General features: G+C 28.0%; 3 protein-coding genes across 7 annotated transcripts in view; 2 read left to right on the top strand and 1 right to left on the bottom strand.

Annotated features, from left to right (window-relative positions):
• The window catches only part of LOC122718947 (heat shock protein beta-1), a 27,107-nt gene extending 16,402 nt beyond the window's left edge, over positions 1-10,705 (bottom strand). For 2 of the 3 annotated variants that reach the window (XM_043944370.1, XM_043944369.1), the window contains exon 1: positions 10,360-10,705. In XM_043944370.1, the coding sequence (XP_043800305.1) occupies positions 10,360-10,547 (188 nt within the window). In that variant the 5' untranslated portion in view covers positions 10,548-10,705. Of the gene's footprint in view, positions 1-6,211; positions 6,345-10,359 lie in introns of those variants that run through there. The other variant, XM_043944371.1, reaches the window with a different exon arrangement.
• A 1,244-nt stretch (positions 10,706-11,949) lies between these two features.
• Positions 11,950-16,499, top strand: LOC122718823 (thyroid transcription factor 1-associated protein 26 homolog). Of its 3 annotated transcripts, none has more exons than XM_043944177.1 (4): positions 11,950-12,633; positions 14,290-14,397; positions 15,960-16,086; positions 16,168-16,499. In XM_043944177.1, exons 2-4 carry the CDS (start codon positions 14,352-14,354, stop codon positions 16,418-16,420), a joined length of 426 nt encoding a protein of 141 aa, XP_043800112.1. In that variant the 5' UTR covers positions 11,950-12,633; positions 14,290-14,351; the 3' UTR covers positions 16,421-16,499. The 3 variants fall into 3 exon arrangements, with proteins under 3 accessions (XP_043800112.1, XP_043800111.1, XP_043800110.1); XM_043944176.1 differs by lacking the exon at positions 11,950-12,633 and adding an exon at positions 14,061-14,126; XM_043944175.1 differs by lacking the exons at positions 11,950-12,633; positions 14,290-14,397 and adding an exon at positions 15,736-15,866.
• Positions 16,500-16,988: 489 nt separating this feature from the next.
• On the top strand, positions 16,989-24,497 carry LOC122718984 (AP-2 complex subunit alpha). The gene is made up of 14 exons (XM_043944466.1): positions 16,989-17,219; positions 18,163-18,251; positions 18,904-19,115; positions 19,277-19,470; positions 19,551-19,782; positions 19,853-19,961; positions 20,052-20,695; positions 20,844-20,975; positions 21,060-21,257; positions 21,377-21,705; positions 21,785-22,053; positions 22,184-22,328; positions 22,601-22,808; positions 22,919-24,497. The coding sequence occupies exons 2-14, from the start codon at positions 18,188-18,190 to the stop codon at positions 22,994-22,996; spliced, it is 2,814 nt and encodes a 937-aa protein (XP_043800401.1). The 5' UTR covers positions 16,989-17,219; positions 18,163-18,187; the 3' UTR covers positions 22,997-24,497.
• The last annotated feature ends 2,503 nt before the right edge of the window (positions 24,498-27,000 follow it).

Consider the following 27,000-nt stretch of genomic DNA (forward strand, 5'->3'; position numbering starts at 1 on the left):
TTTTTTTTTTTTTTTTTTTTAATTGCTTCCTCAACTTGCAAAAGCGATTTTAAGTCAAAAGAAAAAAGAACACATCTTTCAACAATTTATTTTTGTATCGAGAGATCCCCAAATTCTTGCCACCTTCTCGGAGAATTAGAAATTAATTTTTCCAACGAGCCAACATTGTTTCATATTATAAATATTTCATCAATGTATATACCGATATACACGAGGAAAGGCCAAATTTAGGAACCGCTCTGATGCAACATTATTATGATCCATTTACGTCATTACAGGTTATACGATGTTACATCACTCGGCGAGTCAATAATTAGATAAGGCTAATACCAAATGTCCGCATCATGCCAATTAGCTATAAAAAAAAAAAAAAAAAAGAAAAAAAAAGAAAAATTAAAAGTACTTTCGTAAGCCAGCAACCGATCGCGGAATTTTATATCCTAGGAGAACGATCTCACGATATATATATATATATATATATATATATATACACTGCGTAAAACACGCTGTACACTCGTAATTGGGGGAAGAGGGAAGAGAGAGAGAGAGAGAGATATTCCTCAGTTCTCACACGAACGTTCATTATAATACTTTGTAACTAAGTAAAAATTGTTCGAGTATTGAGTTACAATTTATTTTTTTGAGTTATTATATTAAATTATTTATTTGAGTTACAATCGATCCATTTTATTTAGAGAGAGAGAAAAAAAAAAAGTTCAATTTTATATTCGAATTCACACTCGAACAATTTTCATCGGATATTAACGCTGCTAAAATTAAATTGAAATACACACGAATATTTTTTTTCTCCCTCGGTCTGATGACAAAGGACAAAGTTTAAGCTGGTCGTTAACGATCGATGCCGCACTACTAATTGGTTCGGTTAATCGATGTTAAATCAATCCACGACCCGTCACGTGAATTGACACTTACCACCGATTCAGGTCGAGGCTTATTTGTATTTATTGAAAATTAGACGACCAAGAAACAACCGGTTCGAGAGTTTTAAGTTCAAAAACCGGATAACCGGAAGTGGTGACGGTGAGGTCGCCGACCCTCGAGAGGAGGCAATTCTAAAATAGTGCGCGATCAGTCACGAAAATTAACCACCCTTCCCCTCACCCTGGCAACGTGAAACGTGATATCTGTTTTAGAAAGTTTTAAGAATAATACTCTTGGGCGGTTAACGATTTTTCTCGAGCTTTCTCTATCCGCGTATCTTTATGCCTCCTCCTCGAGAGAACAACCGCAATAACACGTTGTTTCTCATTGAAACAAAGTAAAAGTGGGTAAAAGTGTTACGATTTCGGTGTGAAGATATGTATTTTTTTTTTTTTTTTCCCTCGTACAATGAAATATATCGTTTATCGGCTGTGATAATTATTTTCTAATATTCTTTAAATATTAAACTTATTCTTCTTTAAATATTAAAACTAAATATTAAACTTAAATATTATAACTATTCTTCTTTAAATATTAAACTTCATTAAAATTAATTGAAAACGAATTGCAGATCGATGATTTGAATTTTCTTCTACGTCGTTTCTTCGCGATAATTAATTATTTAAATATTTCGCGTTTGGACAAATATAAAGAGGTTTGTAACTAAATTCTTTTCAAAGAATATTTGGAATCGAGGACGGAATAATCGTGTACGAGGCACACGAGGAACAATCGAGAAAGAATTGCCCTTAATAAAGTAAAAAAAAAATTGGAGAAGAAAATGTCATTGTATCCTGTCACGCGACATAACGTGAGCGATGTTTTATTATCTTCTACAGCAATATTAGAACGAGAAATTAATGAAACAATTTATAAAGATATAATTTTTTCTTTTTTTCAATACATGTTATAAATTAAATTCAATATTCGAATTTTCCCTAAAAAAAAAGAAAAAATTAATTTTTCAGGGGAAAAGAATGGAAACGAAAATAAAGTTACTAGATCCAAGTTACTAGACAAGATATTTATTCTCCATAATATCGTGATCACTAGATTTTATAATACCTCGGGTTGCACGATTGAAAAATTCGTCATATCCACATCTAACAGAATTTTTTCTAAATTACCTCTTTTTCCAAATAATTCCAAAATTTCCACGCACACTTGAACCTTTTCCCCTACAAATTAATTCCATTCATTAATTCCATCCATCAAAAGCGTAATGTTCATCTTGATTTTTGATCGTCTAAAAAAAAAAAAAATTTATCGAAATATTTCAAGATTTATCCATTTACAATCAAAACCACCTTGAACTTTACCGTGGAAACAGAGTGTATTCCTTGGATCCTCTTGACAAAAAAAAAAAAAAAAATAAAAGAAATTTGCGTTTAAAGGGAAACGAAAAAAGGCACGCGAGAGAGAGAGAGAGAGAGAGAGCGAGAGAGAGAGAGAGCGAGAGCGAGAGCGAGAGCGAGCGAGCGAGAGAGAGCGAGCGAGAGAGAGAGAGCGAGAGCGAGCGAGAGAGAGAGAGAGAGAGAGAGAGAGATCGGTTGGTCAGCAAAGGAGACGTAGAGTCGCGAAAGAAGGAATACGAAATGGAGTCTCTTTCTCTTCGGCGGATATCTCCCTTTCACACGGGATAAAAGCCAGACGCCCCCCTCCCTCCTCCTCCCCGTATCAAGAAGATCGCGACGTCAAAATGTCTTTGAAACGAGCAAAGCGTGCAGTGAAGAGGAGAGAGTTCGTTGTGGGAGAGGATAGGAATACAGGGAACGCGGTAGACAACAATTATCTGCCGGCAAAGAGAAAGGTTCTATCTCGTCGTGGCAAGTCACGAGAGGTCAACCGTGCGAACCGGGATCTCTTGAACACGGAATCGTCGAGCTGAAGAGAAAGGTCAAGACAAGACACGTCATCGACTTTGGACGAGTTTTCCAAAAAAATTTACGAGTTTCGAAAAATATTCACGAACGATACGTTTTTGCTGCTTAAAAGAAAAAAAGTGAAAATTCTCTTGCCATTAATTATTATCACGGCCCGAATTACGCATTGTCGATCATCAAGTACAATAACGATCATTAATTTCACGGTATAAAGAATAAAGATAGGACTGAGGACGTTTAATTTATCCCTGGCAAGGATTCAATGAATGGCTTAATAAATTTCGCGGTATGGAATGTAAATGTAAATGTATTTGTACTTGGCCTAGAAAGGTGCTTGAAAAAAAAATCAGTGACCAGCGGTCGACATTGCCAATAAATCGATCGATCGATCGATACCTCTCCTTGAAATCGATCGATGTATGCAAATTTGTTGTTGGTGAATGAATCCGTGAAAAGTCGAAAAATCTTAACTGAACGGAATGGAATATCATCGAAGGAATATCGTATTCTAACAAGCAAATTTTTAAACTCCAAGTATCCCCATTTGATGAATTTTTATTAACCGTTTAATAAAGTATTCCGTTATCTCTTTCACTCGATCGAAGCGAAAAATTCCAAGTAGAATTACGAAGGAAATATTACTTCATGCCTCTGTAGAGTCACGAAACAACGTCCTCGTTCTCCTCTTCTTAACGAGCTACACGTCACAAACAAAACTATAACCAAGTATCGCGGCAATCTCTTCAAAAGAAACTCATATACGTGTGTGTATATGCACGTGCTTCTTAGCATATGGGCTGTGAAACAGTAAGCTAATCGTTTGCAAGTTCGCAACTCACGATCTTAACTATAAACAAATATATACATAGTAGTTATAAAAGTTTTTTACATTGTTGCATACCAATTAATCAATATTTACGTTGTATTTCATATCGTCTGATAATCATATGAAAATTTGATTGTGATTGAAAATGAAATAAAAAAAAAAATGCTTCGTTTCAAAACGAAGAATACGTGTAAATAAAATACAAATTTTTGTATAGTTGCTATACATATAATCGAAGTCGAAGATCGTCCACAAAGTTTCGAGCATCGATTCACCGTAAGTACAACACAGGGAGTAACGTGTTACACGCAATTTAAAGATTAATTCTGTGCCGATGCTTACATACGTGAAACGTCTTGCTATCTATTCGATGGATCGTAGATTTCTGTGAAACGTTACGCTGAATTAATTTGATTCAGGTATCACCACTATAAATAACCGACCACTCGAATTCGCCAGAGATTCTAACAGTAATTACCATCAAAGAGGATCTTTGAAGTTTGTTTAAGCGTTTGAGAAATCGTTTGATGCGGCGTTAATTGGAATCAAAGTTTTCGCCAAGTCTTTAAGAATCGTTTACGAGGATTAATTTTAATCTTTCTGTGGCCTATTTTCTTTCAAATTACTGCATAAATAATGTAGAGCAATGTGCATTCAGCAATTATTCGAAGATGCGTGACCGTGCAAATTAATTATTCTTCTCGATCAATAATATTTCCATGTTCTGTTTATTATTTTCTACGTTGTATTAAATTGCTGCGCTTTCATCTTTTTTTCTTTTCTATTTTAACATTTATTTCTTTTTTTTTCTGATTTTTAATATCTTCTACAAATAAAAAGAAAAAATATTTATCAATATTGATACTATTGTAAAAGAAGAACTTACCATTTTTTCTAAATTTTTCTTTTTTTGTTTTTTATTCATAATTGATCATTTTCATATAGAGATTAAAATCGTATAGAAGACGATTCAATTGATCGAATCACAAACCAAATGAAGCATTTTAAAAAAAATAAGAAGAGGAAAACAAATTTTGGAACGAGTAACAGTATTCTCGACTGATTCATCCTCCACGCAAAGTGTAAAACATTTTCGAAAGAAGCGCGCGGGAGCATTTATTTCGAACGATACTTGTCTATTTGTGGCTAAGCCGTCCCTGAGCGCCGGTTACGTCACCACGGCCACGTGACTCGTTGAATCTCATAATGGTCCATATTCGCCTCCCACGTATCAATGCAAAGCGATGATCCATCATCGATTCCGTACACCTGCTTGCTTCTCTCAATCGTTTACTTTTGATCAAAAGAAATGGGTCGAAATCTGATTTTTAGATTTGCGATACTCTAGAACTGGGTTTAGAAAATCTCGAAACACTGATATCTTTCTAAAAAAGATTCAAAAATTTTTTTAAGAAATTTTGAAGTTTCAAGTAAATTCTTAATTAAAATTATCCAACGATTCAATATATCTTTTACTTAATCTTTATATAATTCAATTTTTCATATATTTATATTCTCCTTTGTTTAATGAACAGATAACCTAACCTAAAAGAATCTTTTACATCGAAATGAAGTGAGAAAAAATTCTCAATGAATGATTTTGAAAGTATGTATTCGTTATGTTATTTAAATTATTTTTATTCGCTATAAAATGATGTAAATGATTTTGTTTTTATATATGAAATTTAAATTTGATATTTCAAAAATTAAATATTTTTCTAACCGTTCAATCGTTTAAATTGTAGACACTATTTTAGGAACACACGGCTTGCACTTGGTTTCCACATGCTCTCGACACCGTTTGAATGATTTATAACATTTAACCAGCATAGACCTTGACGGCTAACCTTCTCCGCATTATTTTAAAAGCTTCCGATAGATTTCTGATACTTCCACGTTTCGCTTGTAAACGCGATGTTAATAGCATATTTCATATTTCATGAAAACTCAAGAAAGTTGCACGAAAGCTATTATCTCTTCTCTCATTATACATGTAAGATTGTATAACACAAAATTTTTCTTTACAAAGTTGGGAATCATGAAATATCAAAAGCAATTATATCTAATTTAAATTTATTTTAATAAAAATTTTAAATCTATTTGCACGAGAATAAAATTAATGAATATATGATAAAAATGTAACAAGAATTTGAAAAATTGATTCCAAATTTAATCGGTATGTTTTAGAATTATGTATTGAATTTTTGGAAGCAAACGATTCATGCATATTCCTTTCGAAACGAATCGATTCGAAACAAAACCACTACGACTATCTATACAATTGCCATAGTACATGCCAGTGTTTTTCAACCTTTTTTGATGTTCAAATAATTTGCAATCTCCTTTAATGTAAGCTAAGAATCATTAAAAAAAATCAACTAACGCTAAAAATCATTTCATTAACATAAAGTTATTTCATAAAAATGATAACAGAAAAGTCGGAAATATGCGGTCCACAGGTTGGGAATCACTGGTGTATACAAAAGTTTACGCTATGCCTGGAGAGAAGCCAAACGAAAAACGCAAAAATGCAAATCTGCCTTTATGCATGGCCACCTACCGAAGTTTGATCACTGTTTTGTGATCCGGTGGATATACATTCCGGTCGATTATGTCCATCAGTCACAATTCGTAATTTACCAAACGAAACGATCGAAAATTGGAGAGGGACGATTCGATATGTCGGCTGCAACGAGGTTAGAAAATTACTGCGCAAAATATTACGGGATCAACGCAAGCTCCTCACCTTTTCCACACGTTGCAATTGCAATTTAGTTCACGATTCCGAGTGGGGACACACCGCCACTACGACGTGTCATTGTCAAGGATAAACATTGACGCAATAAACATGTCCTCTCTAACCTAACCAATCATTGCTTTTAAGAAAAGAGGATTTACTTTAACGATTTTTTAAATTCCATTAAGAGAATATAATTATAGTAAGTATACTTAAGATGGATTAGATATTGATATATTCTTCGAATAGATTTAAATTCTCTGTAGATTTGATTTAAGAATGTGAAAAATGTTATTATAGAGTCAATGCTATTGTAAAGTATTATGATATGCATGTGTAATCGACACTCGCAATTTATGTTCATTCTAGGTTATGTCATTTATATCACGAATCGTTTGAAGTGTTTTTTAATATCTAGCGTGATTAAATTACAAATATTGTAACACGTCGTAATACAGTATCAATTGTTTTTAATGAGTAACGATTTGAAAACTTCTCTATTACTAAAATGCAAAGTATATAGTATTGAAAAGAATGCTTTTTGTTGGATGACGCGATGATGCAGTATCATGAAGTATTTAACGAGATTACAGGAAGGAGCGTGTTCTTTGTCACTGCAACAAGTTGTGTTAAATGGTCACCCATTATGCAATGTATCGTTCGACTAATGACCGACATATGTCATTCATTTACATAATGATTGATAGATGAAAAATTGTCATATATCGTTCAATGTCTAACCAATTTCGTGTTTCGATAAAATTGTTATTAATCTTTTAACTTTTAATTAAGATTTTAATATTTCCAAATTATTAAAATTTTATGCAATAAAGAAAGAAATTTTGTTTATTTGTTAGAATATAATTTAATGAATTCTTATTGCCAAATTATAAAATAATGAATAATTATAAATTATTAAAATTGTAATTCAAATAAATAATAGTATAAAATACGCAACTAATTTATTCAATTTCACAAAAGATCTGATATCAATAAACTGAAGAATATATATAGTACGTAGTCTATAATGCTAAATAAGTCTTTATCTTTTGATTTAATCTAATCTTATACGCAATTGAAGTCACTTTTTAAATTGGACTATTCGAATTTCATTTTAACGGAAAACAGAAGATTATTTAATCCATTTTACGAGCACATAAAATTCTTTGTCTCTTTGTTTATTTGGAATTCTCCTAAAAAAAGATACAGAACAAATGAATGAAAATACGTCAATAAATAAGCAAATTTTTCATTCAATCACACGAGATCATCGATAAAATCTAAGAAAATTATGAAATTCACAATAAATTTTGCACGACCTAAATACACATTTGCCAACATGAACTCGAATCTGTAGAATTTTAGTTGAGGTTATTTTCTGTCGATGAAATTTTTCGAACAGAGGGGAAGAAAGAAATTCCCCAAGGTGGCAAACGAGGAGGGTTCTCCAGAATTTATGTTGGAGGGTGAACATGTACGACCGCTATAATTCGTAAACCTTCTCTTCGAAATAGAAATTCGCTTTAAAACGTGAGATCTTAAATCTTTGGAATCATTAAATTTTGTTATCTTCTATAAAGATGAAAATTAAAAATTTTAGCCTTTTTTGTAATATTAATTTTATATTTCATAAAAGAAAAAACTTTTTAGATTCAAAAAGTAAATTGAATTATTCTGGAAAATCATATTATAAAAAATACCAGTCTTCGAAGAATCGAATAATAAATTTAGAACAAGGATTCTATAATTAGTAGTTTCATCGCATAGCAAGCCACGATATCCAAGATCGAACAGGCCTCCTATTAAAATAACACGACTGTTAGCTTTTGCGGTGTTGGCATGCAAAAACCGTGGCATATGGCACGCACTCGTTTCATCCATCGAATTCGCATCCCATTTTATGTGAATTGCACCTCAAGAAGTTTTCGAATCAACAAATATATTCCAAATTTTTCAAAAAAATATTCAAATACTAAAAATATTATTACATTCAAGAAATAAAAATGCTATACGAATGATTAATCGAAATCTTAATTTGTAATTTTAATATATATATATATACATATATTGAATAAATAAATAGACAAATATAATAATAATAATGGACGTTTATCTTTAAAAAATTTAAATAAATAAATATTCAATTTGAAAACAAAGATATTTGTTTTTCGAACATTCTAATTAGAATAATCTTTGTTAACTTCGTTTGAAATTAGAAATTCAAATGTTACATAGATCAAAAACGAAAAGAGATATTCAGATTTCTGTGTTCAAGGACACAGGCATTACAGATCTTCGAGAAGACGTGCATCGAGAGAGAAGGAGCAGGTGCAAATTTTCGTCAGACGGAATCGTTTGTTTTTCGTTTACCCCCTGGGCGAGAAAGGCACGCCGAGAGGGCTCTCCTCGCCCGTTGTTCGTAACGAACGTACTGACGAAGTCTCTATAAATAGCGGGTGCGTTACTGAAATACGTGAAACGAATATACATATATGTATACGTATGCATTCACAAAAAAAAAGTTAATGTCGCGACCTTAATTTACATTTACCAATGATCAAAGATAGAAGCATTTTTTTTTTATTATTTCATTGTAATAAATATAAATTATAGCTATGTTTTATCTCATCATTTCATGAGAAAAGTTATTACATAGTTTGTTAGATCTTTTTTTCATAATAATATAAAACCAATCAAAAATTTAAAATTTATGTAAAAGAACTTCAAGAAATATTCATATACATATATAATAATAATATTATAATAGTTTTTTATTGTATATTATATATCATCATCATTATAGAACGATCATTATAAAACTCTGCAATCGATTCCAAGAATTTTTTTTCAACTATCGGAATATTAATGATCAACATTACCTTATACATATAGCACTCTGTATAAAGCGTGTATATATATGCTGGTAGTTCAGGTAACGCGAATGCAGTGTTATGCTAATTTGTGCTAAAAATCAACACTCGTTGTGCAACCGAACAAACATGGATTCACAAAAAAAATTAAATGGCGGATATTGTTGCGCCTCCTGGAGTGTATGAGTATGGAATGAATGTTTATGATTTGTTAATTGATTTGAAATGACTGGTCGATTAATTTCAGCATTTGTTCAATTTTTATAAACATCTTTAAATTCAAAATTCAAAATTTATATATTACGAATGAATGTTTCTCTATGTTATGAAATTGTATATTGTTACCATGACTTATTATAATTTCCTGATCGGTAATAAAATTGATTTTATCAGCTGACTTGAAAAACAACTTCGCGCCTCAATCGATCAGATAACTTAAACTCATATTTATAACGATAATAATTCACGGAAAACTTATTACATATATTCTTATTATATATAAAAGTGCAGCATCGATCGAGTTTATTTATTATCTATCTAAGGAATAAATATTTAATCATGAAAACGCAAGAGATAAAAAATGAAAATAAATATCATTAGAAAAAAATAAAAATGTTTTTTTGCAGCGTTGATATATATTTATTTAATTCCACGACCATCAATCATCTTTAACTGTTAATTATGACGAATTTCTTGACATGCTAAATTATACTAGAAAGAACATTTATATTCGTGTTATAATTTATATTCGTATTTATAACAGTATTGTGACTATGTAAACAAAAGATTCTATAATCCCAGATGTAAACGGAAATGTAAGACACATTTAAATTTCGAAATTTCTGTTTAATTTTCAATCTTATATTTGTCATCTTATATTTACAATTCATAATTTTGTTTCATATCATTTTATTCACATTTCTTTTGAAAATTTTAAATATTTTATTTTATACTTCAAATAATATTTATTATTATCAAAGAGATGAAAACAATTCGACTTCAGAAATTCATCAAAATCCAGAAGCAAAAGAGTAATTGTATCGGTCGTGCGCGTGTTAAAAGGTTAGGTGCGTCTCGGCAGCAACGCCGGTAGCAACATACCTGGTAGTACTCTTAAAGAAGTTGTTGCTTTCGCGATTCATCAATTCGCTTCTGAATCGTGACATCTCGTCCTCCATCTTTCTCATCTCGGCGTCGAAGCGTTCTCGTATGTTGGAAAATTCGGTGTCTATTACGCTGAAGTCACCCAGCTTGATAGGAATATTACGCTTGATACCACTGTCAGCCATGATTTTTGTATAGGTAGTATAGGTCACACTTGTGTTTCCTTACACCAAAAGCCACTGAAAGATGTACGAGCTTATATATCAATAAGAAGCACTGCTATCGCGAACGATTTTGATTATTACAAATATCGTTTTCGATCACGTACAACCGTACTACACGATGTCTCGCCTAAGAATGAGCGCGGCTCACCGAATCCTCTTTAAATAGTCGCGATTGTCGCGACGCTGTCCCTCAACTGTTCGTAGGAGTTCGTTATTGCTCGGTATTTTCCGGAAACGTTCGGATTCGTGCACGCGGTCCAAACCGAGAACGAAATTTCACGAAGTTTAAATCATTCGAAAAAAATTTGTTTGATACAATATTTACAAATAATACAAATATTATAAATTAGATTTGTTATTGTTATTTATAAGCTATATTATTTTCTATTTTTATCAAAATTATTGATAGAAAAATAATAAAAAAAAAAGATATAAATTTTATATTATCATCAATGTTCTATTTTATAAAATAATACAAAATATTTTAAGTTTTATATTTTATTATACACATAGCACACAATGTTTCTTAATAAATATGATCTAACAATAAAAAGTATCAGTGGGCGATTAGATTATGATTCCGTACTCGAATTATCTGTTATATTGTGTTTTATATGAAAGATGATGACTAATACATGATCATATGATCATTTCCTTATTGATTGTCTTTAAGTCAAAGATGTGCATACATGTGTGCATAGAAGATTTGATTTCGGTATCAAATTTCGAAAAATTTCATTTCCTCATCATTACATAAAAATACTTGTACAAAAAAATTTATTATGTATGCAATTTTTTCTAGAAAGATTAATTTTTTAATAAAAAAATTTTTAATAATAAAAAATTCGAATTTTTACATCATGGTCATAAAATGTTAGATATTAATGAAAAATATTCACGGATAATTAAACTTTTTGCACGATATTAATTGAATGATTAGATTACATGGTGAATCAAGGATATTTTTAAATCAACACTGCTCGTGAAAATATCAAGATGTCAATTATCATGTCGACCCGATTATGCAGATTTGTCTTCTGGTAAATTTACTTAATCTTTAATAGTTGCTATATTTAACGACATTTTATTGATGAATATTATTTTATTTCCCTCTCATTCAATAATATTTGTTAAATTAAATGTTAATTATATTAAATTAAAGTCGAGAAAAATATTTCTCAAACAAGAAGCTACACTACAATTTAAAAAAACTATTTTAAATTAAATTAAATACAAATTGAAGAAATATCGTTACGAATGAATTATCAATTATTATTCTTCGACACGAGTGAGTAGAAAATGAAAACAACATAAAATATTATTATGCCATTTTCTCGAGAACTATTAAAAAAACAAAATGCGTTTCTTATATTTTACACATCATTTTTTTTTCTTCTTTTTTTTTTTTATAGAGTAAAAAACCATTTCAACATTATTCTTTATTATTTTTTATCTTCAACAAACTCGCGTGCGCATTTTGTGCGGTTCACTTCGCAGAACAATTCAAATTCTCCTCGAATGATATTTCTTCCAACAACATTTTTTCTTTCTTTTTTTCCATACACGAATCCAGCCCCTCATCGCAATCGTATCACGCGTGACGATCATTTACATTCCATTTTCTCCTCATACGCGTCGCTCTACATTCTTGTTAATCACGCGTGAACATTCAGGTGCTTTAATTTGGGCAACAGGAGAGATCCGAAGGCCGCGGTTACTACATACATAACTTTCTGTTTACGTCTCGTGGAACTACGTAAGATTTTTTTCGTGGCATTAAATCACTGGTGCAAATGATGCCGACTGCTATTTTCGCACGTTGCACCGCGTCACACGCGCCGAACTGAATGGAGCGACGCATCACAACGCCTCCTTATTGTTCATAAATAGTTTTGCCGGTTTCGTACTCGTCGACGAGTTCCGATGAATCAAACAGTGTGGAATGTTTTCTCGCAATCCGTCAACGTGACGATGTAAGGATAACTACGATATAGTTAGACAGAAACCAATCGGGGGAAGATTGAATCACACCCTTTTCTCGACGAAGGTAATAATAATATTCGATGATATTGTATTGTATTGTATAAATCTATTTAGGAAATTCGCGGAAGATGATCAGATTCACAAACATGTGTGAATCGACGAATAACAAAATTTGAAAAAAAAAAAAAAATGATGAGTTCATGATAAAAATTTCCTAATATGATAAAATCTAGTCAGTTTTATTGAGTCACGAAATCGTAGGCGTGATTACCAGTAGGCAATGAAAATAAATAAGATGGGATTGCAACCTTCGTTTCTATTCCCTTTTCAGTCTTCATTCATATAGTAGAGGTACGTTCAAATGTTGAATAAAATATAATAAATATAACATTCCTCGTTATTTAAAGAAATTTTTTAATAATAATTTTAATAATAAATTAATAAATTTTTAAAATTTTTAAATTTAATTAATCTTTTAATAACAGGTGAATAAAATTTGACAAGATAATCTGATTTTAATCTTCAATCGATTTTTATTATTTTATCTTTGTTTTCATAAAATCCAAAACAAAAATCCCCACGACTAGTGATATTAAAATTTATCGCGGTAAAAGTAAATACATTGTAGAAGAGAATGGAGAAGACTGGTGTTGATGACGAAGTGTGTCAATGTCAAACTATCCAAGCCTCCAGACGATGTCTCGAACTTCAAGAAAACGAAATTCGTTTCTTCCTTGTTCCTTCAAACGTCCACGAAATCCTTAAAGTTTCTCTTTGCGTGGGAGAACGTGGTTAATATGACGTCACCTTTGTGGGTGTTTCACTGATCGATAAAACGCGTCACAATGGTCTCTAATATGGATTGATCTTACGTTCGTTCGCTATGTAACGTATACCGCTACACGTGTTGCTCTATATTATTGAGAAAAATTTTTTCTGGAAAATGGCGATTTAAAAACACTTTCTCATTCATTGTAAAAATAAAAGTTTAAAGATGTTGAGATTAAATGAAATTTATTTTTTATAATTTATTTATAAATGCATGAAAAATTGAGTATATAACGTAATATTTATCTAAGGGGAAATATATCAAAGAAGAAATAAATGTATCTCATAATTTCGCATCAAAAAATGATTTTACTTCCACGTGTCTAAGAAATCTAATTTATTAAAGTAATTTATTGAATAATTACATTGTTATGCCAGACAAGAGACAGAACCGAAACCGTTTGCCAGGCAATTATATGTATCTAGCGCGATGTACAGAAGAAAACAACGGAGATTGTAGAAAAGATAGTACACTTCTCTTCACCACACGCCACTGACTATTAATAGTTGACGAGAAGTCCGAGAGAGAGCTATAGTATCCGAGGCCAAATTCGATATCTGAATTCTTTACCCGTTCGACCCTTTCGTCATTCTTTGTCGACAATTCAATGTCGAGGGTATCGTGCGAATTGATATTATTTCTCTTCCTTTATGTTAAATTCTTCCAATTACAAAAAAAAAAAAAATGATAAATATTCAAATATTGAAAATTTAAAAAGAAAGAAGAAGGTATTAACTGATGATTTTTTTTTAAATTGTAGTTTTAATCGTAAATTATATAAAAAAATAATACAAACGTAGATTTGTCGCAAACAATTTGTTATGAAGAAAGAATATTTAGATGTTAATGACACTGACGGAATTGTAAAAGTAATTTCATTCAATTTTTCAGTAGCGAGCAGACAATGCGCACTTAATAGTCATTTGTACTTGGCTTACTTATTGTTAGATTGAATGAGGAGGTTGATGTGGTCGTACGACGATTTCGCATCACTTCTAAGTAAGTACTGACATGTGGACAAATGGGGCTTAAGGTTAACGCGCCATGATGTCACTGTCTGATATCATAGTATCCATCTTTTACTTTAACAGTCGGACAAAAATAATTCAACAAAACTGTTAAGCTTTCATTCAGATTATTTTAACTTCAATCTTCACATTCACAATCTTCTAATTCAGTGAATGAAATCTCGCAATAATTTACACGTATAATAAATCTAATTTCAATATTCAGGATCTTAAAGTTTACATTTTTTTTCCGATTATATTCTTTCTCTAATCATTTCTAGAAGTATTGTAACATCAATTTTCAACAATTTCTTTGCAAATTCATGAAATATGATTTCAATCGGTTTGTTGTAACATTCGCGCTATGTGAGTCTGAAATACGATCTGACTGCAATTACTTATAACATTTGTATACGTTTATATTTGCTACATAAACGAAACATCCCGAATAAATTTTCAATGCAAATTATTTTTGTTTATTATAAATCATGTTTTATGTTTTGTTTATGATTTAAAAATATAATGATTTCAATAGATATTTAAATATTAATAAAATATATTATAAAGATAATTTATAATTTATTTTTTAAAAAAATTCTAATTACAAGAATTTTTTTATTTATAATCATTAAAATATAAATTTTTTATAAATGTTTATAATTTTTGAAGATAAATTTTTATATTTTAGAGAAAAAAATAATGAAAAAGAACTTTTGTGAATATCAAATATATATTTTTTTAATTATCAAAATTAGAAAACATGAATCATTCTTCGTTATGATACACGTGCTTAAAAAAAAAGTCAGTACCTAAATGCAGTGATGGGCAATGTCACTGCCACGAATAAACTAATAATACGTAATGTGATGACAAACATCTGTAGTGCATATATAATCATGATTGTGCAAGTATAATTCTTTTATAATTTATTTTTCCTTATACATTTGTGATATGACATCTGTGATTATTCGCTTTATTAAAGTTTTCAATACTGATACAAAAATAAATTATATATATTGATTATAATTCATTGATTAAATAACGATAACAATAAATAAAATTATGAAGAATAATATTAAAAAAATATATATTACCATTATTTAATTATGTTTTCACTTTAACTATCAATGAAAAATTATTTCAATTCTAATTTATTTTTAATTTTTGATATAAATATACAATAAATAGAACAATAATAATCAATATAATAATATGAAATACATGAAAAAATGAATTTCATTTTAAATATCTTCAATTAATGCTCTATACATATTGATTTTAAGTCCCTCTTACGTTCAATATCGGTACTAGATAGAGATATTTTAGAAAGTTTGTCAACAATCATGAAAAAGTATATAAAAGATATTTCTGATAGAAAACAGTCAGATACTATAGACAATGAAAAAAAACCATTTAACAAAAAACAATATAGATTGAAAAAATATAGTAACAAATATAAAAGTACGTTTCAAACTGTGCGAATAATATACGTATAGGTTAGGTTCAAATATATTTGTGAATATTATTTAATTTTTTTAATTGTATTACTTACAGTTAATCAATGGGAGGAACGCAGGAAGAAAGCTGTTTTACGAGGTTTTTACAAACAGATTGATAAAGACCAACAACAAAATGTAAAAAAGTCATTTGCTTCCAAAGTCAATGATCAAAATGAACACGAGTATGTATTTATTAAATTTTATATGAAAAATAAATTAAAAAATTCATATTAATCATTAAAAAGAACTTTATCTTTTAAAAGGACACAACCAAAAAATTTAAGTGCTTTTCACAAGGCTAAACAGGAATTTCTACGTAAACAGGATGAAAAAAAGAAACAAAAAGAAGAAGCTTTACGAGTAAAAACAGAAAGGGAAGAAGCGCTTAAAAATTATAAAGAAAGAAGGATGCAAACATATAAAAAACTTTCAAAGAAAACAAAAAAAGGACAACCTGTAATGAAAGATAGATTAGAAATGTTATTGGAAAAAATACAGCAGCAAGTATCAAAATAATATTTTAAAAAGATATAACGTTGTTTTTAAAAATATTTTAAAATTATTGTCAATAAATTTGATTATTTAATAAACATGTATATATAATGACAAATAAATTTTATTGAAATCTTTTTATAAATAATATATTGTAAACAATTTATATATAATACTATTAATATTTATGCAAGTTAATTTATTATTTTCATTGAATTAAAAATGAAATGTTAGAATATTAGTTTTTTAAAAATTCCTAAAAACATTTTTTTATCGTCATGTTTAATGATTTATATATAAATTATAAAATATTTTTTTAATTTTGCAACATTCTTTATATTTTAAGTAACCTTATTACTTAGAATATCAATGCAAAAATTTTATAATCCTATATATGAAATTCTATAATTTTTTTTTTATTAAAAAATTTATTAAAAAATATTAAATTATCACTATAAAAAGATTAAAATATTATATTCTATTATTAAAAAATACTATTATAATAATAAAATATTCATATGATACATTACATTAGAATCAATAACAATAACAATAATTAAAATTTTTTTTAAACATAGATTGAAAATGTAAGTATAATCCTAAAAATAAACGATCGATGAAGTTATATGGAATTTAAAATACAAATTTGCCCGCGCAACACTTATCGCGCAAGCGTAGTGGCATTTGACGGGCAGCCGTCAGCTAGTCAACGGTTGCAAATGGCGACAGCCACGAAATCTCTGGCACCGACTCGCGAATAGTTTCACGCATACGGAGTACTACGTGACCGAGCAGTGCGTGAACATTATCTTAACCCAGATCGGTATGTACTTAAAACTGATCCGATAATCAAGATGTGTAGCAGATAACATTTTTCCTCAAAAAACATAGTTACAGTGATTGTACTCGCCACCCGTACGACAGGTCATGAAAGACAAAAAGCCATTATTCGACTTAACTATTCTTTCGAAATTTTCTGTTTATTTGCTCGATCGATATGTGATGATTTTCGCATGATTTCTTAATGAAAAGTGCTATTATTTTTGGGCATATTCTCAAAAATAATTCCGCGTAATGAGAATCACTATCAGCATTTGCACCCCACTGCTGTCAAAAACTGTTTGTCGTCGTAATCTAGGACGCGGTACCGGCTTAATCACTCGATTTTTCTTTCGAACATCAAAATAGACCTTTACTTTATACGATTTATTCTTCTCGTTTCTAATATTTATATAATATATTAGTTTCATTGAGTAATATTGAACACAAGTATAATATAGAGGATACTCTTTTAAATTTGCTTGTGGGACCAAAGAGCTTATTGGAATATTCTTAATCAACGAATATCATTTAAATTATTTTCTTGAATCTTTCTCAATGTATTTATTTTATGTTATTAAATAATATCATATATTTATAATTTTATATAAATTTTCATAAATTATAATATTATAATGCTTGATATTAACCCAGTGATATAAAATCTTATTGACTTTTATATATATATATATATTTTAATATTATTATACATCTAAATTCAATTTTATTAAATATTGTTTCAAAATTGTGAATATTTATTTACAAAAACAATATTGTATATTTTATTTTTTTATAAACATTTATATAAATTAAAATTTATAATTATGATAAAAATTATAATTCTTATAGATAGAAATTAATATTACACTTCAATGAAAATTTTATTTAATTTATTAAAATATCTTGTATATGAAAGCAAATTTTTTTAAATTGATTTTATTTCACAGGTGGTTTGAAATAGACCAAAACAAGATGCCGGCTGTGAGAGGAGATGGCATGCGTGGTCTGGCTGTATTTATTTCTGATATTAGAAATTGTGAGCTAAAAGATATACTTTTTTTTAAAAATATATTTTTAAAAATTAATCGCATTTTATATATAATAATATTATATATATATGCGTTATATTATCTGATAAAATAAAATGCAAATTGATTTTTGAATCATTAAAATTTTAATCTATGTTTCATTAAGAGATATGATGCCATTGAAATTAATATGACACATACATATATTTAAAGAAGAGTAGGAGACAGGGGGCGGAATACTGATACAAGCCTATCTTTCTGATATAGCTTGTATTTCAAACACTAATATGTAATACTTGGCATAATATAATGAATGAATGTCAAAACCAGTTATTTTAAGAAATAGTTATATATGAATATAAAATAAAATAATATATAAAAAAAGGATCTTAAATATATAATATTTTTATTATTTAATGTAATAAATAATTATATAACAACTAGAATAAGAAATTGACTTTTATAAAGCAAATCAATACATCTATACTTTGATGCCAATCCAAATGGCATGCAGCCATTATAATTTTTTATAAAAATTACACAATATTTATTATAATATATAATATTTATTTATATTCAATATATATATATATATTATCAATATTAAAATGATATATTATAAAGTTATAAATTTTGTCTATTAATTTCTTATTTTTTTAGGTAAAAGCAAAGAAGCAGAAATTAAGAGAATAAACAAAGAGTTGGCAAATATTCGTAGTAAATTTAAAGGAGACAAGACACTTGATGGTTATCAAAAAAAGAAATATGTTTGTAAGCTTCTTTTTATTTTTTTACTTGGTCATGATATTGATTTTGGACATATGGAGGCTGTTAATCTACTTTCATCCAATAAATATTCAGAAAAACAAATTGTGAGTGTTACAATTTTTTAAAAAAGTAATAAATATATAAATATGATTTTATATATACGATATGATAAATATAATATATTATTATTAAAATATTTTGAATTTTATAAATATAATATATAATGAATATATAAATATAAATATATATGCATTATATATTTTAGGGCTATCTTTTCATATCAGTTTTAGTAAATACAAACAGTGATCTTATTAAATTAATTATTCAAAGTATAAAAAATGATCTTGCATCAAGAAATCCAATTCATGTAAATCTTGCATTACAATGTATTGCAAATATTGGCAGTAAAGAAATGGCAGAAGCTTTTGGCAATGAAATACCAAAATTACTTGTTTCTGGGTATGTATAAATGTCTTTTGTTTTTTTACTATTTATTTATAAATCTTAAAATAATTATAAATTATTTTTCAATTCCCTAGAGATACTATGGATGTTGTAAAACAAAGTGCAGCATTGTGTTTATTACGATTATTACGTACTGCACCAGATGTTGTTCCTGGTGGAGAATGGACATCACGCATAGTTCATCTTTTAAATGATCAGCATCTTGGTGTTGTTACAGCAGCTGCATCTTTAATAGATGCTTTAGTAAAAAGAAATCCAGATGAATACAAAGGATGTGTTAGTTTAGCAGTTTCAAGATTGAGCAGGGTATGACATAATTTGTTAATTTGATTCATAATCAAAAAATAATTTTTTAATCTTTATTCTATCTCAATAGATTGTGACATCAAGTTACACAGATCTACAGGATTATACATATTATTTTGTGCCAGCACCATGGTTATCTGTTAAACTTTTACGATTATTACAGAATTATACACCACCTGGTAAATTAAATAATTTTTAAATTTCATAATATAAAGGAAAAATATTAAGATAATAATATTTTATTTTTATATTTTTAAATGTTCTAATAGCTGAAGATCCAGGAGTAAGAGGTAGATTAAATGAATGTCTAGAAACTATATTAAATAAAGCTCAAGAACCACCAAAATCAAAAAAGGTGCAACATTCAAATGCAAAAAATGCTGTATTATTTGAAGCCATTAGTTTAATTATTCATAATGACAGTGAACTGCCTTTATCAGTCAGAGCATGTAATCAACTTGGTCAGTTTCTATCTAATCGTGAAACTAATCTTCGCTATTTAGCACTTGAATCCATGTGCCATTTAGCTACATCAGAACTGTCACATGAAGCTGTAAAGAAACATCAAGAAGTTGTTATTCTTTCTATGAAAATGGAAAAAGATGTATCTGTTAGACAACAGGCTGTCGATCTTTTATATGCTATGTGTGATAAAAGCAATGCTGAAGAAATAGTTCAAGAAATGTTGAATTATCTCGAAACTGCTGATTATTCCATTAGAGAAGAAATGGTTCTTAAAGTGGCGATTTTAGCCGAAAAGTATGCTACCGATTATACTTGGTACGTTGACGTCATTTTAAATCTCATTAGGATAGCTGGTGACTATGTTTCGGAAGAAGTATGGTATAGAGTTATTCAAATCGTTATTAATAGAGAAGATGTACAAGGATATGCAGCAAAGACTGTTTTCGAGGTAAATAATATAAATTTATAATTATATTAGTATATATATTATTATCATAATATTTTTAATATAAATTAAAAAAAAAATATATATTCTTTTTATTATATAAAATTTATTGTATAATCAAGTTTTTATATTAAATATTAATATTTATTAGGCTTTACAAGCACCAGCTTGCCATGAAAATATGGTTAAAGTTGGTGGTTATATACTTGGAGAATTTGGAAATCTTATTGCTGGTGATCAACGATCTTCTCCAGCTGTTCAGTTTCAATTATTACATTCCAAAGTAAGTAGTAAGTTTTGTATATCTTTATGTAATTAAAAATTTGTTGACATTAAATATTTATATGATTTTTTTTTTATTTTTCAGTATCACTTATGTTCTCCAATGACTCGTGCATTGTTACTTTCGACGTACATTAAATTTGTTAATCTGTTTCCTGAAATGAGAAGTCAAATTCAAGATGTCTTTAGACAACATAGTAATTTACGCAGTGCAGATGCAGAGTTACAACAAAGAGCTTCGGAATATCTTCAATTGAGTATTATCGCTTCTAGTGATGTTTTGGTAAATAAATTAATTTTAATTAGTTTTTTAAAAAATATATTATAATTCTTAAAAGAAAAAAGAAACAAAGTTTATATAATTCTATACATATCTATAACTATTTATTATTCTTTTTATAGGCTACAGTTTTAGAGGAAATGCCAGCATTTCCAGAAAGAGAATCTTCTATTCTTGCGGTTTTGAAAAGGAAGAAACCAGGTCGAGTACCAGAGAATGAAATTAGAGAAAGTAAAAGTCCAGCTCCAAATACTAACCATCATGCAGAAGCTCCTAGTAGTGTAACAGGAGCTGTTAATAATACATCAGCAGATTTATTAAGTCTTTCTACACCACCATCTTCTCAACCAAGTAGCAATACTGGAGTTTTACTTGACGTACTAGGAGATATTTATAATATGCCAAATAAAGTCGCAACTAATGGTGCCCAAAATACATATAATCCTAAGAAGTATGTTGGTATAAAAGATATTTATGGAAAAAAATTTAAACAGAAAATTATTTTAATTTTTATATTCTGTGTTTTATAGATTTGTGTGTAAAAATAATGGTGTATTGTTTGAAAGTGAATTAATTCAAATTGGAGTAAAATCGGAATTCAGACAAAATTTAGGACGAGTCGGTCTTTTTTATGGAAACAAAACTCAATATGCTCTTCATAGTTTTCAACCTCAATTATCTTGGTCTGAAGAAAATCAACAAAAATTAGCAGTACAAGTAAAGCCAGTCGATCCAGTGTTAGAAGCTGGAGCTCAAATACAACAAATGATTAACGCAGAATGTATTGATGATTATAGCGGTACGATAAACTATATAATAATATAAAAAAAATCAAACAATAGTAATATATATATATTGATGTATTATTAATTTTGTATTATAAATATAAGAAGAACTAGATATTTATATAAATTTTTTTTTTTATATAGATGCACCGAGCATGATTATCTCTTTTATTTATAACAATGTGCCACAAAAGATAACAATGAAATTACCATTAACTATCAACAAATTCTTCGAACCCACAGAAATGAATGGAGAATCATTCTTTGCAAGATGGAAAAATCTTGGAGGGTATATAAAATATTTTCTATTTTTATTTTTTTTTTTTTCATTTATTAAAATTTCTAATTTATTAACTAAAATATTTGCATTATATATCGATGCAAATAGTATAATTAATTTTATAATATATATTTTGTAATGTATAATTTTGTAATATATATTTATTTCTATTTTTATAAAATTTAATCTAATAGTTGATTAATAATAATATATAATATGTTGATTAATAATAATTAAATATATGTATATATATACATATTATACTTATTATATATTTTTAGAGCAAATCAACAACGTTCTCAGAAGATTTTCAAAGCACAACAACCAATGGATCTTACACAAGTTCGCACGAAATTGCAAGGATTTGGAATGCAATTACTTGATGGTATTGATCCAAATCCCGATAATTTCGTTTGTGCAGGAATAGTACATATGAGAGCACAACAAGTTGGATGTTTGTTACGTTTAGAACCTAATAAACAAGCGCAGGTAACTTTTCAGTACTTTATATAGCTTCTTAAATATTTTTTAAATTATTAATATTATTAATTTCTTAAATTACAAATTTAATAAACTGTTTGCTAAATTATATCTTGTAGATGTTTCGTTTAACGGTACGTTCGAGTAAGGAATCGATGTCAGTAGAGATCTGTGACCTGCTGGTGGATCAATTTTAAATGATCTAGCAGGCATAAACTAATTTAAGATACACTAAAACGCCGTGGGAAGACATATCGTGATCAATAAAGAATGTCGTCTCTCGACGTTCAAAAAATACTGATGATTATTTGTTAAGAAATATTTGTTGTACCCAAGCTTACACTCATAACATGGTCATGAGAATTGAACCCTTGTGTAGGCAAAACATTGTTACCACATATAATCCTACGAACAAAGCATAGGATTGCTATAAATATGATAAAGGTGAATTGTGTAGATGAGAAAAAAAGAAAAAAAGAAGAAAAAAAAGAAAGGAAAAGAAAGCTAAATGACATATATAATGGCTATGGTGGACTTTATTGGTCCATGAATAAAGGTAACAAATATAGATATCACAATTTTTTTCTTTCTTTTTTTTTCCTTTTTTTTTAATATGTATTTTTAGTAAAAAAAAAAAAAAAATTGTATAGATATATGTCACGAGTATTTGCAAAAAAAGATAATTCATTGATTTTTTTCATTCAAGAATTATATTGCACACAAAGATTCAGATTACTATTACAATATATACTTTATTTACAAATTTTTATAATTAATTTTAATGATATGAATATTTTCAATGAGTTTCAATATCGAGTAATTATGAATCAGTCATACTAATTTGCATACTCGTGGCACATTTTCATCTACCTTTTAGCTTCCCTTCTTTGTACGTACGATTTTTTCGTATCAATTTTCGTTTCTTTTTTTGAGATTATTATTGTTGAGCGAGAGTAGATTTGGGCACGATGTCAGTAGTTGTATGATATTAGTTGTTTATCATAGATTTTTCCTTATATTTAACGGAGCTCAAAATTTCTCTTGTAATTAGTAGGTGCGAGATCAACGAGATCCCATCCTGATTTCCTTCCATTCCTACTCCGCTTATTTCCTTGCTCCTTTCTTTGGTTTTCTAAACCTCATACGTTGACGTAAGAATCCATGGCTGGTTACATTCTACAGCTCATAGAGAAGCGTGATTGAACTCAATAAAAGGTAAATGAACAACAAAAAAAAAGTAAAAAAGTAATCATTAGTATAATTTTTCTAATCATCTTTAATGACTCTTGTGTGAGATGTATATTTCAGTAGTATATCTTGTACAGATAATATTCACAAATATGTTGGAGATTATTATGTTTTGCGAATGATAATGCAGAAAAAAACAAATAAATATAAGAAATAGAGCAGCTCTGAGCGATGTTTAAACCGTGTTTGCATTGCGATTATATGCTTCACGATTACTCTGTCTGTTATTGTGAAAATTGTAAAGCTCTAATTGAATTGTACATAAGAAATGCATTGATTAAATGTGCCGACAAAGAGTCATTGCACGAGACTCGCAAAATCCTGTACTTGCAGGCATGACGATCTTGTAATATCGTTCCTTCCTGCTATTTCATTTATATATTTCTTTATGATGCGAACGAGATGTATATTTTTTTTATGTTCGTATATAGTATAAATTTATACTTGAAATCTTTTTCCTTATTCCACCTGTGATTTCCTTTTATTATTTTTGATTGTGTATTATTGTGTATTAGCATGAATCAAAAACTTTAACATGACTTATAAAAAGATCTATTATATAGAAAATGCGTAGCTAAGAATGCTGATATTTTTTTATATATAAACATTCTTAGTGTTATCAATGTTTATTTTAAATTTCAATCACTATTAAGTACGAAAAGAATATTAAAAATTTATTGAGATCGGATAACAATGTATTATACATCTAATTAGCGTTACAAATTTAAGTTTAAAGAACATTTACATTCTCAAAAAACATGCTCTTAAATATACATATACAATATGTTAAAATGACACAAACGTTTATAAAAAGAATTGTGAATCAAATGAAATGAAATACATTAAATAAAAAAAATTAATTTTTTATATTTAATATTTAGTTTTTCATTTCATTTAATAATTCATATAAAAATGTTTGTGCAATTTTAATTTAGATTTTTTTAAATCATGATCTTATTGTGAATTATTTTATTTCTCTATGATATTTAATTTAATTAAATCAAAAACGTTGAAAATATCAAGCAATAAAATAATAGCTTGATTTATAAAACACATCTATTTATATTTAAGAGAATTTGGCAAAAAATACAATTTATTTTGATTTAAGGTAACACCAATCATTATATATTAAGAGATTAACATTCCTAATTTAAATTAATATGAACAAAGAAAATTCATACGTATATATAAATATATATAAATACTTTATATATTAAGTCGGTTACATGATTTGAAAAACTTATTTTTTTAATTATACGTCATCAGTCAAATTTAAATGCGAAGAGGCGCAGAATCGAGATTCGTTACGACTTGCAACACAACTTGAAATCAAATCTTTTGTTTCGTAATTATTTTTGCATATCGAATTTAATCGATTTTGTACATATAGATATGTAAAAATATATATCTCGATATTTTCGATCTCTAAGCGTGAAACAATTATATGAACAAATAAAAATCATGCATATAATTATTAATTAATTGATTAATTGATAATCGAAAAATTGCCCAGTCATGGATTTGTTAAAAAATGATTAAAAAATGAAGCGGGGTTCGTATGACTATTCCACCGTTTTCACATGCATTAATGTGTTTATCTTTATAGAAGTGTGAATCATATTCATCTGATTAAACGTACATACAAATGACACGTATATATATATATTAACATATATATATATGTACACACAATATATATACACGCGCGCGCGGATGCATATGTCATATAAATAAAATATACATAATTCATATAAATATATATAAAATATACAAATAAATATATATATACAAGGTGTTTCTTTAAGCTTTAATCCACCGTTTTTTAAATATTTCTGATAATCTGTTAAAAAAATGTTTTGAATAAAAGTTAATCAGTTTTCAGTTGTCTATACTTATCTACATTTAGACATATTAATTTTTTTTCTATAAAAAATCAAAGTTATCTTGACTTTTTCAAATAGCATCATATATTTTTAATTTTATGGAATTATAGCTATTATCAAGATGAATTCAATAATTTATCAGATGATCTTGAAATAATCTTTGATGAATTTTTTTTAAAATTTTTATTATTGCGATTTTTATTATTTATTTATTGCAAATTGAGTATTGATTATAATAAATTATTATCTTTTGTTCAAAATATTTCCTCGTAGAATTAGCAGAAAAATATGAAAAATTATGGTGACCATTATAATGAACATCTTGTACATATGTATATGTATACATATATAATACGAATTATTGAGATGTGTGCAATGACGCACGATTGTTAAATTATTATGTTACGGTATCCTTATCGAATGGTAATCGTGACATATTAATGAAATGCTTTTGTTACAATGCTACAGAGATTTATTCCGGTAAATCGATTCTTTATCTCTCTGTCTTTTTTTTACATCTTATTAATTTTCCGTGTATAGATTTAATGTAGCAAATTATTTAATTATAGAAATATTTGATTAAAATAGAAAAAAATAGATTTCAATGGCTTAACGTATCATTTATATAATTTTGAATATTTTTTAAACGCTTTTATGTTTGTATGTACAAATTAATATTTGATATTTCAAAAATATTCAATGAATTTATGGAAATAAATATTTAAATTTACTAAAATCTAAAGTGATGATCAATTTTTAAGATTCAAAAACATCTTTAAACATTATATTTTTTTTTCTATTTTGCTTTCTTTATACAAAATGTGTTAAAAAAGAATAAATAGCATATCAAAATAAATGATTTCTAAAAATTTCTAAAAAATTTGAATTTAAATATTATTATAAATGATTATTATTAAAAATGATAAAAAATAATGAACTATTGAAATTAACTAATTAGAATTAGACAAAACAAGCAAATAATCCATTGACAATATTTTTCTGTAATACAACTAATAATTTTTGAATCTATATTTACTAGAAATTTTGATGTTTCTTAATGAATATTTCAG

Source organism: Apis laboriosa, unplaced genomic scaffold, assembly GCF_014066325.1.
Source record: "Apis laboriosa isolate Shangri-la unplaced genomic scaffold, ASM1406632v1 scaffold68_cov148, whole genome shotgun sequence".
Lineage (NCBI taxonomy): Eukaryota > Metazoa > Arthropoda > Insecta > Hymenoptera > Apidae > Apis > Apis laboriosa.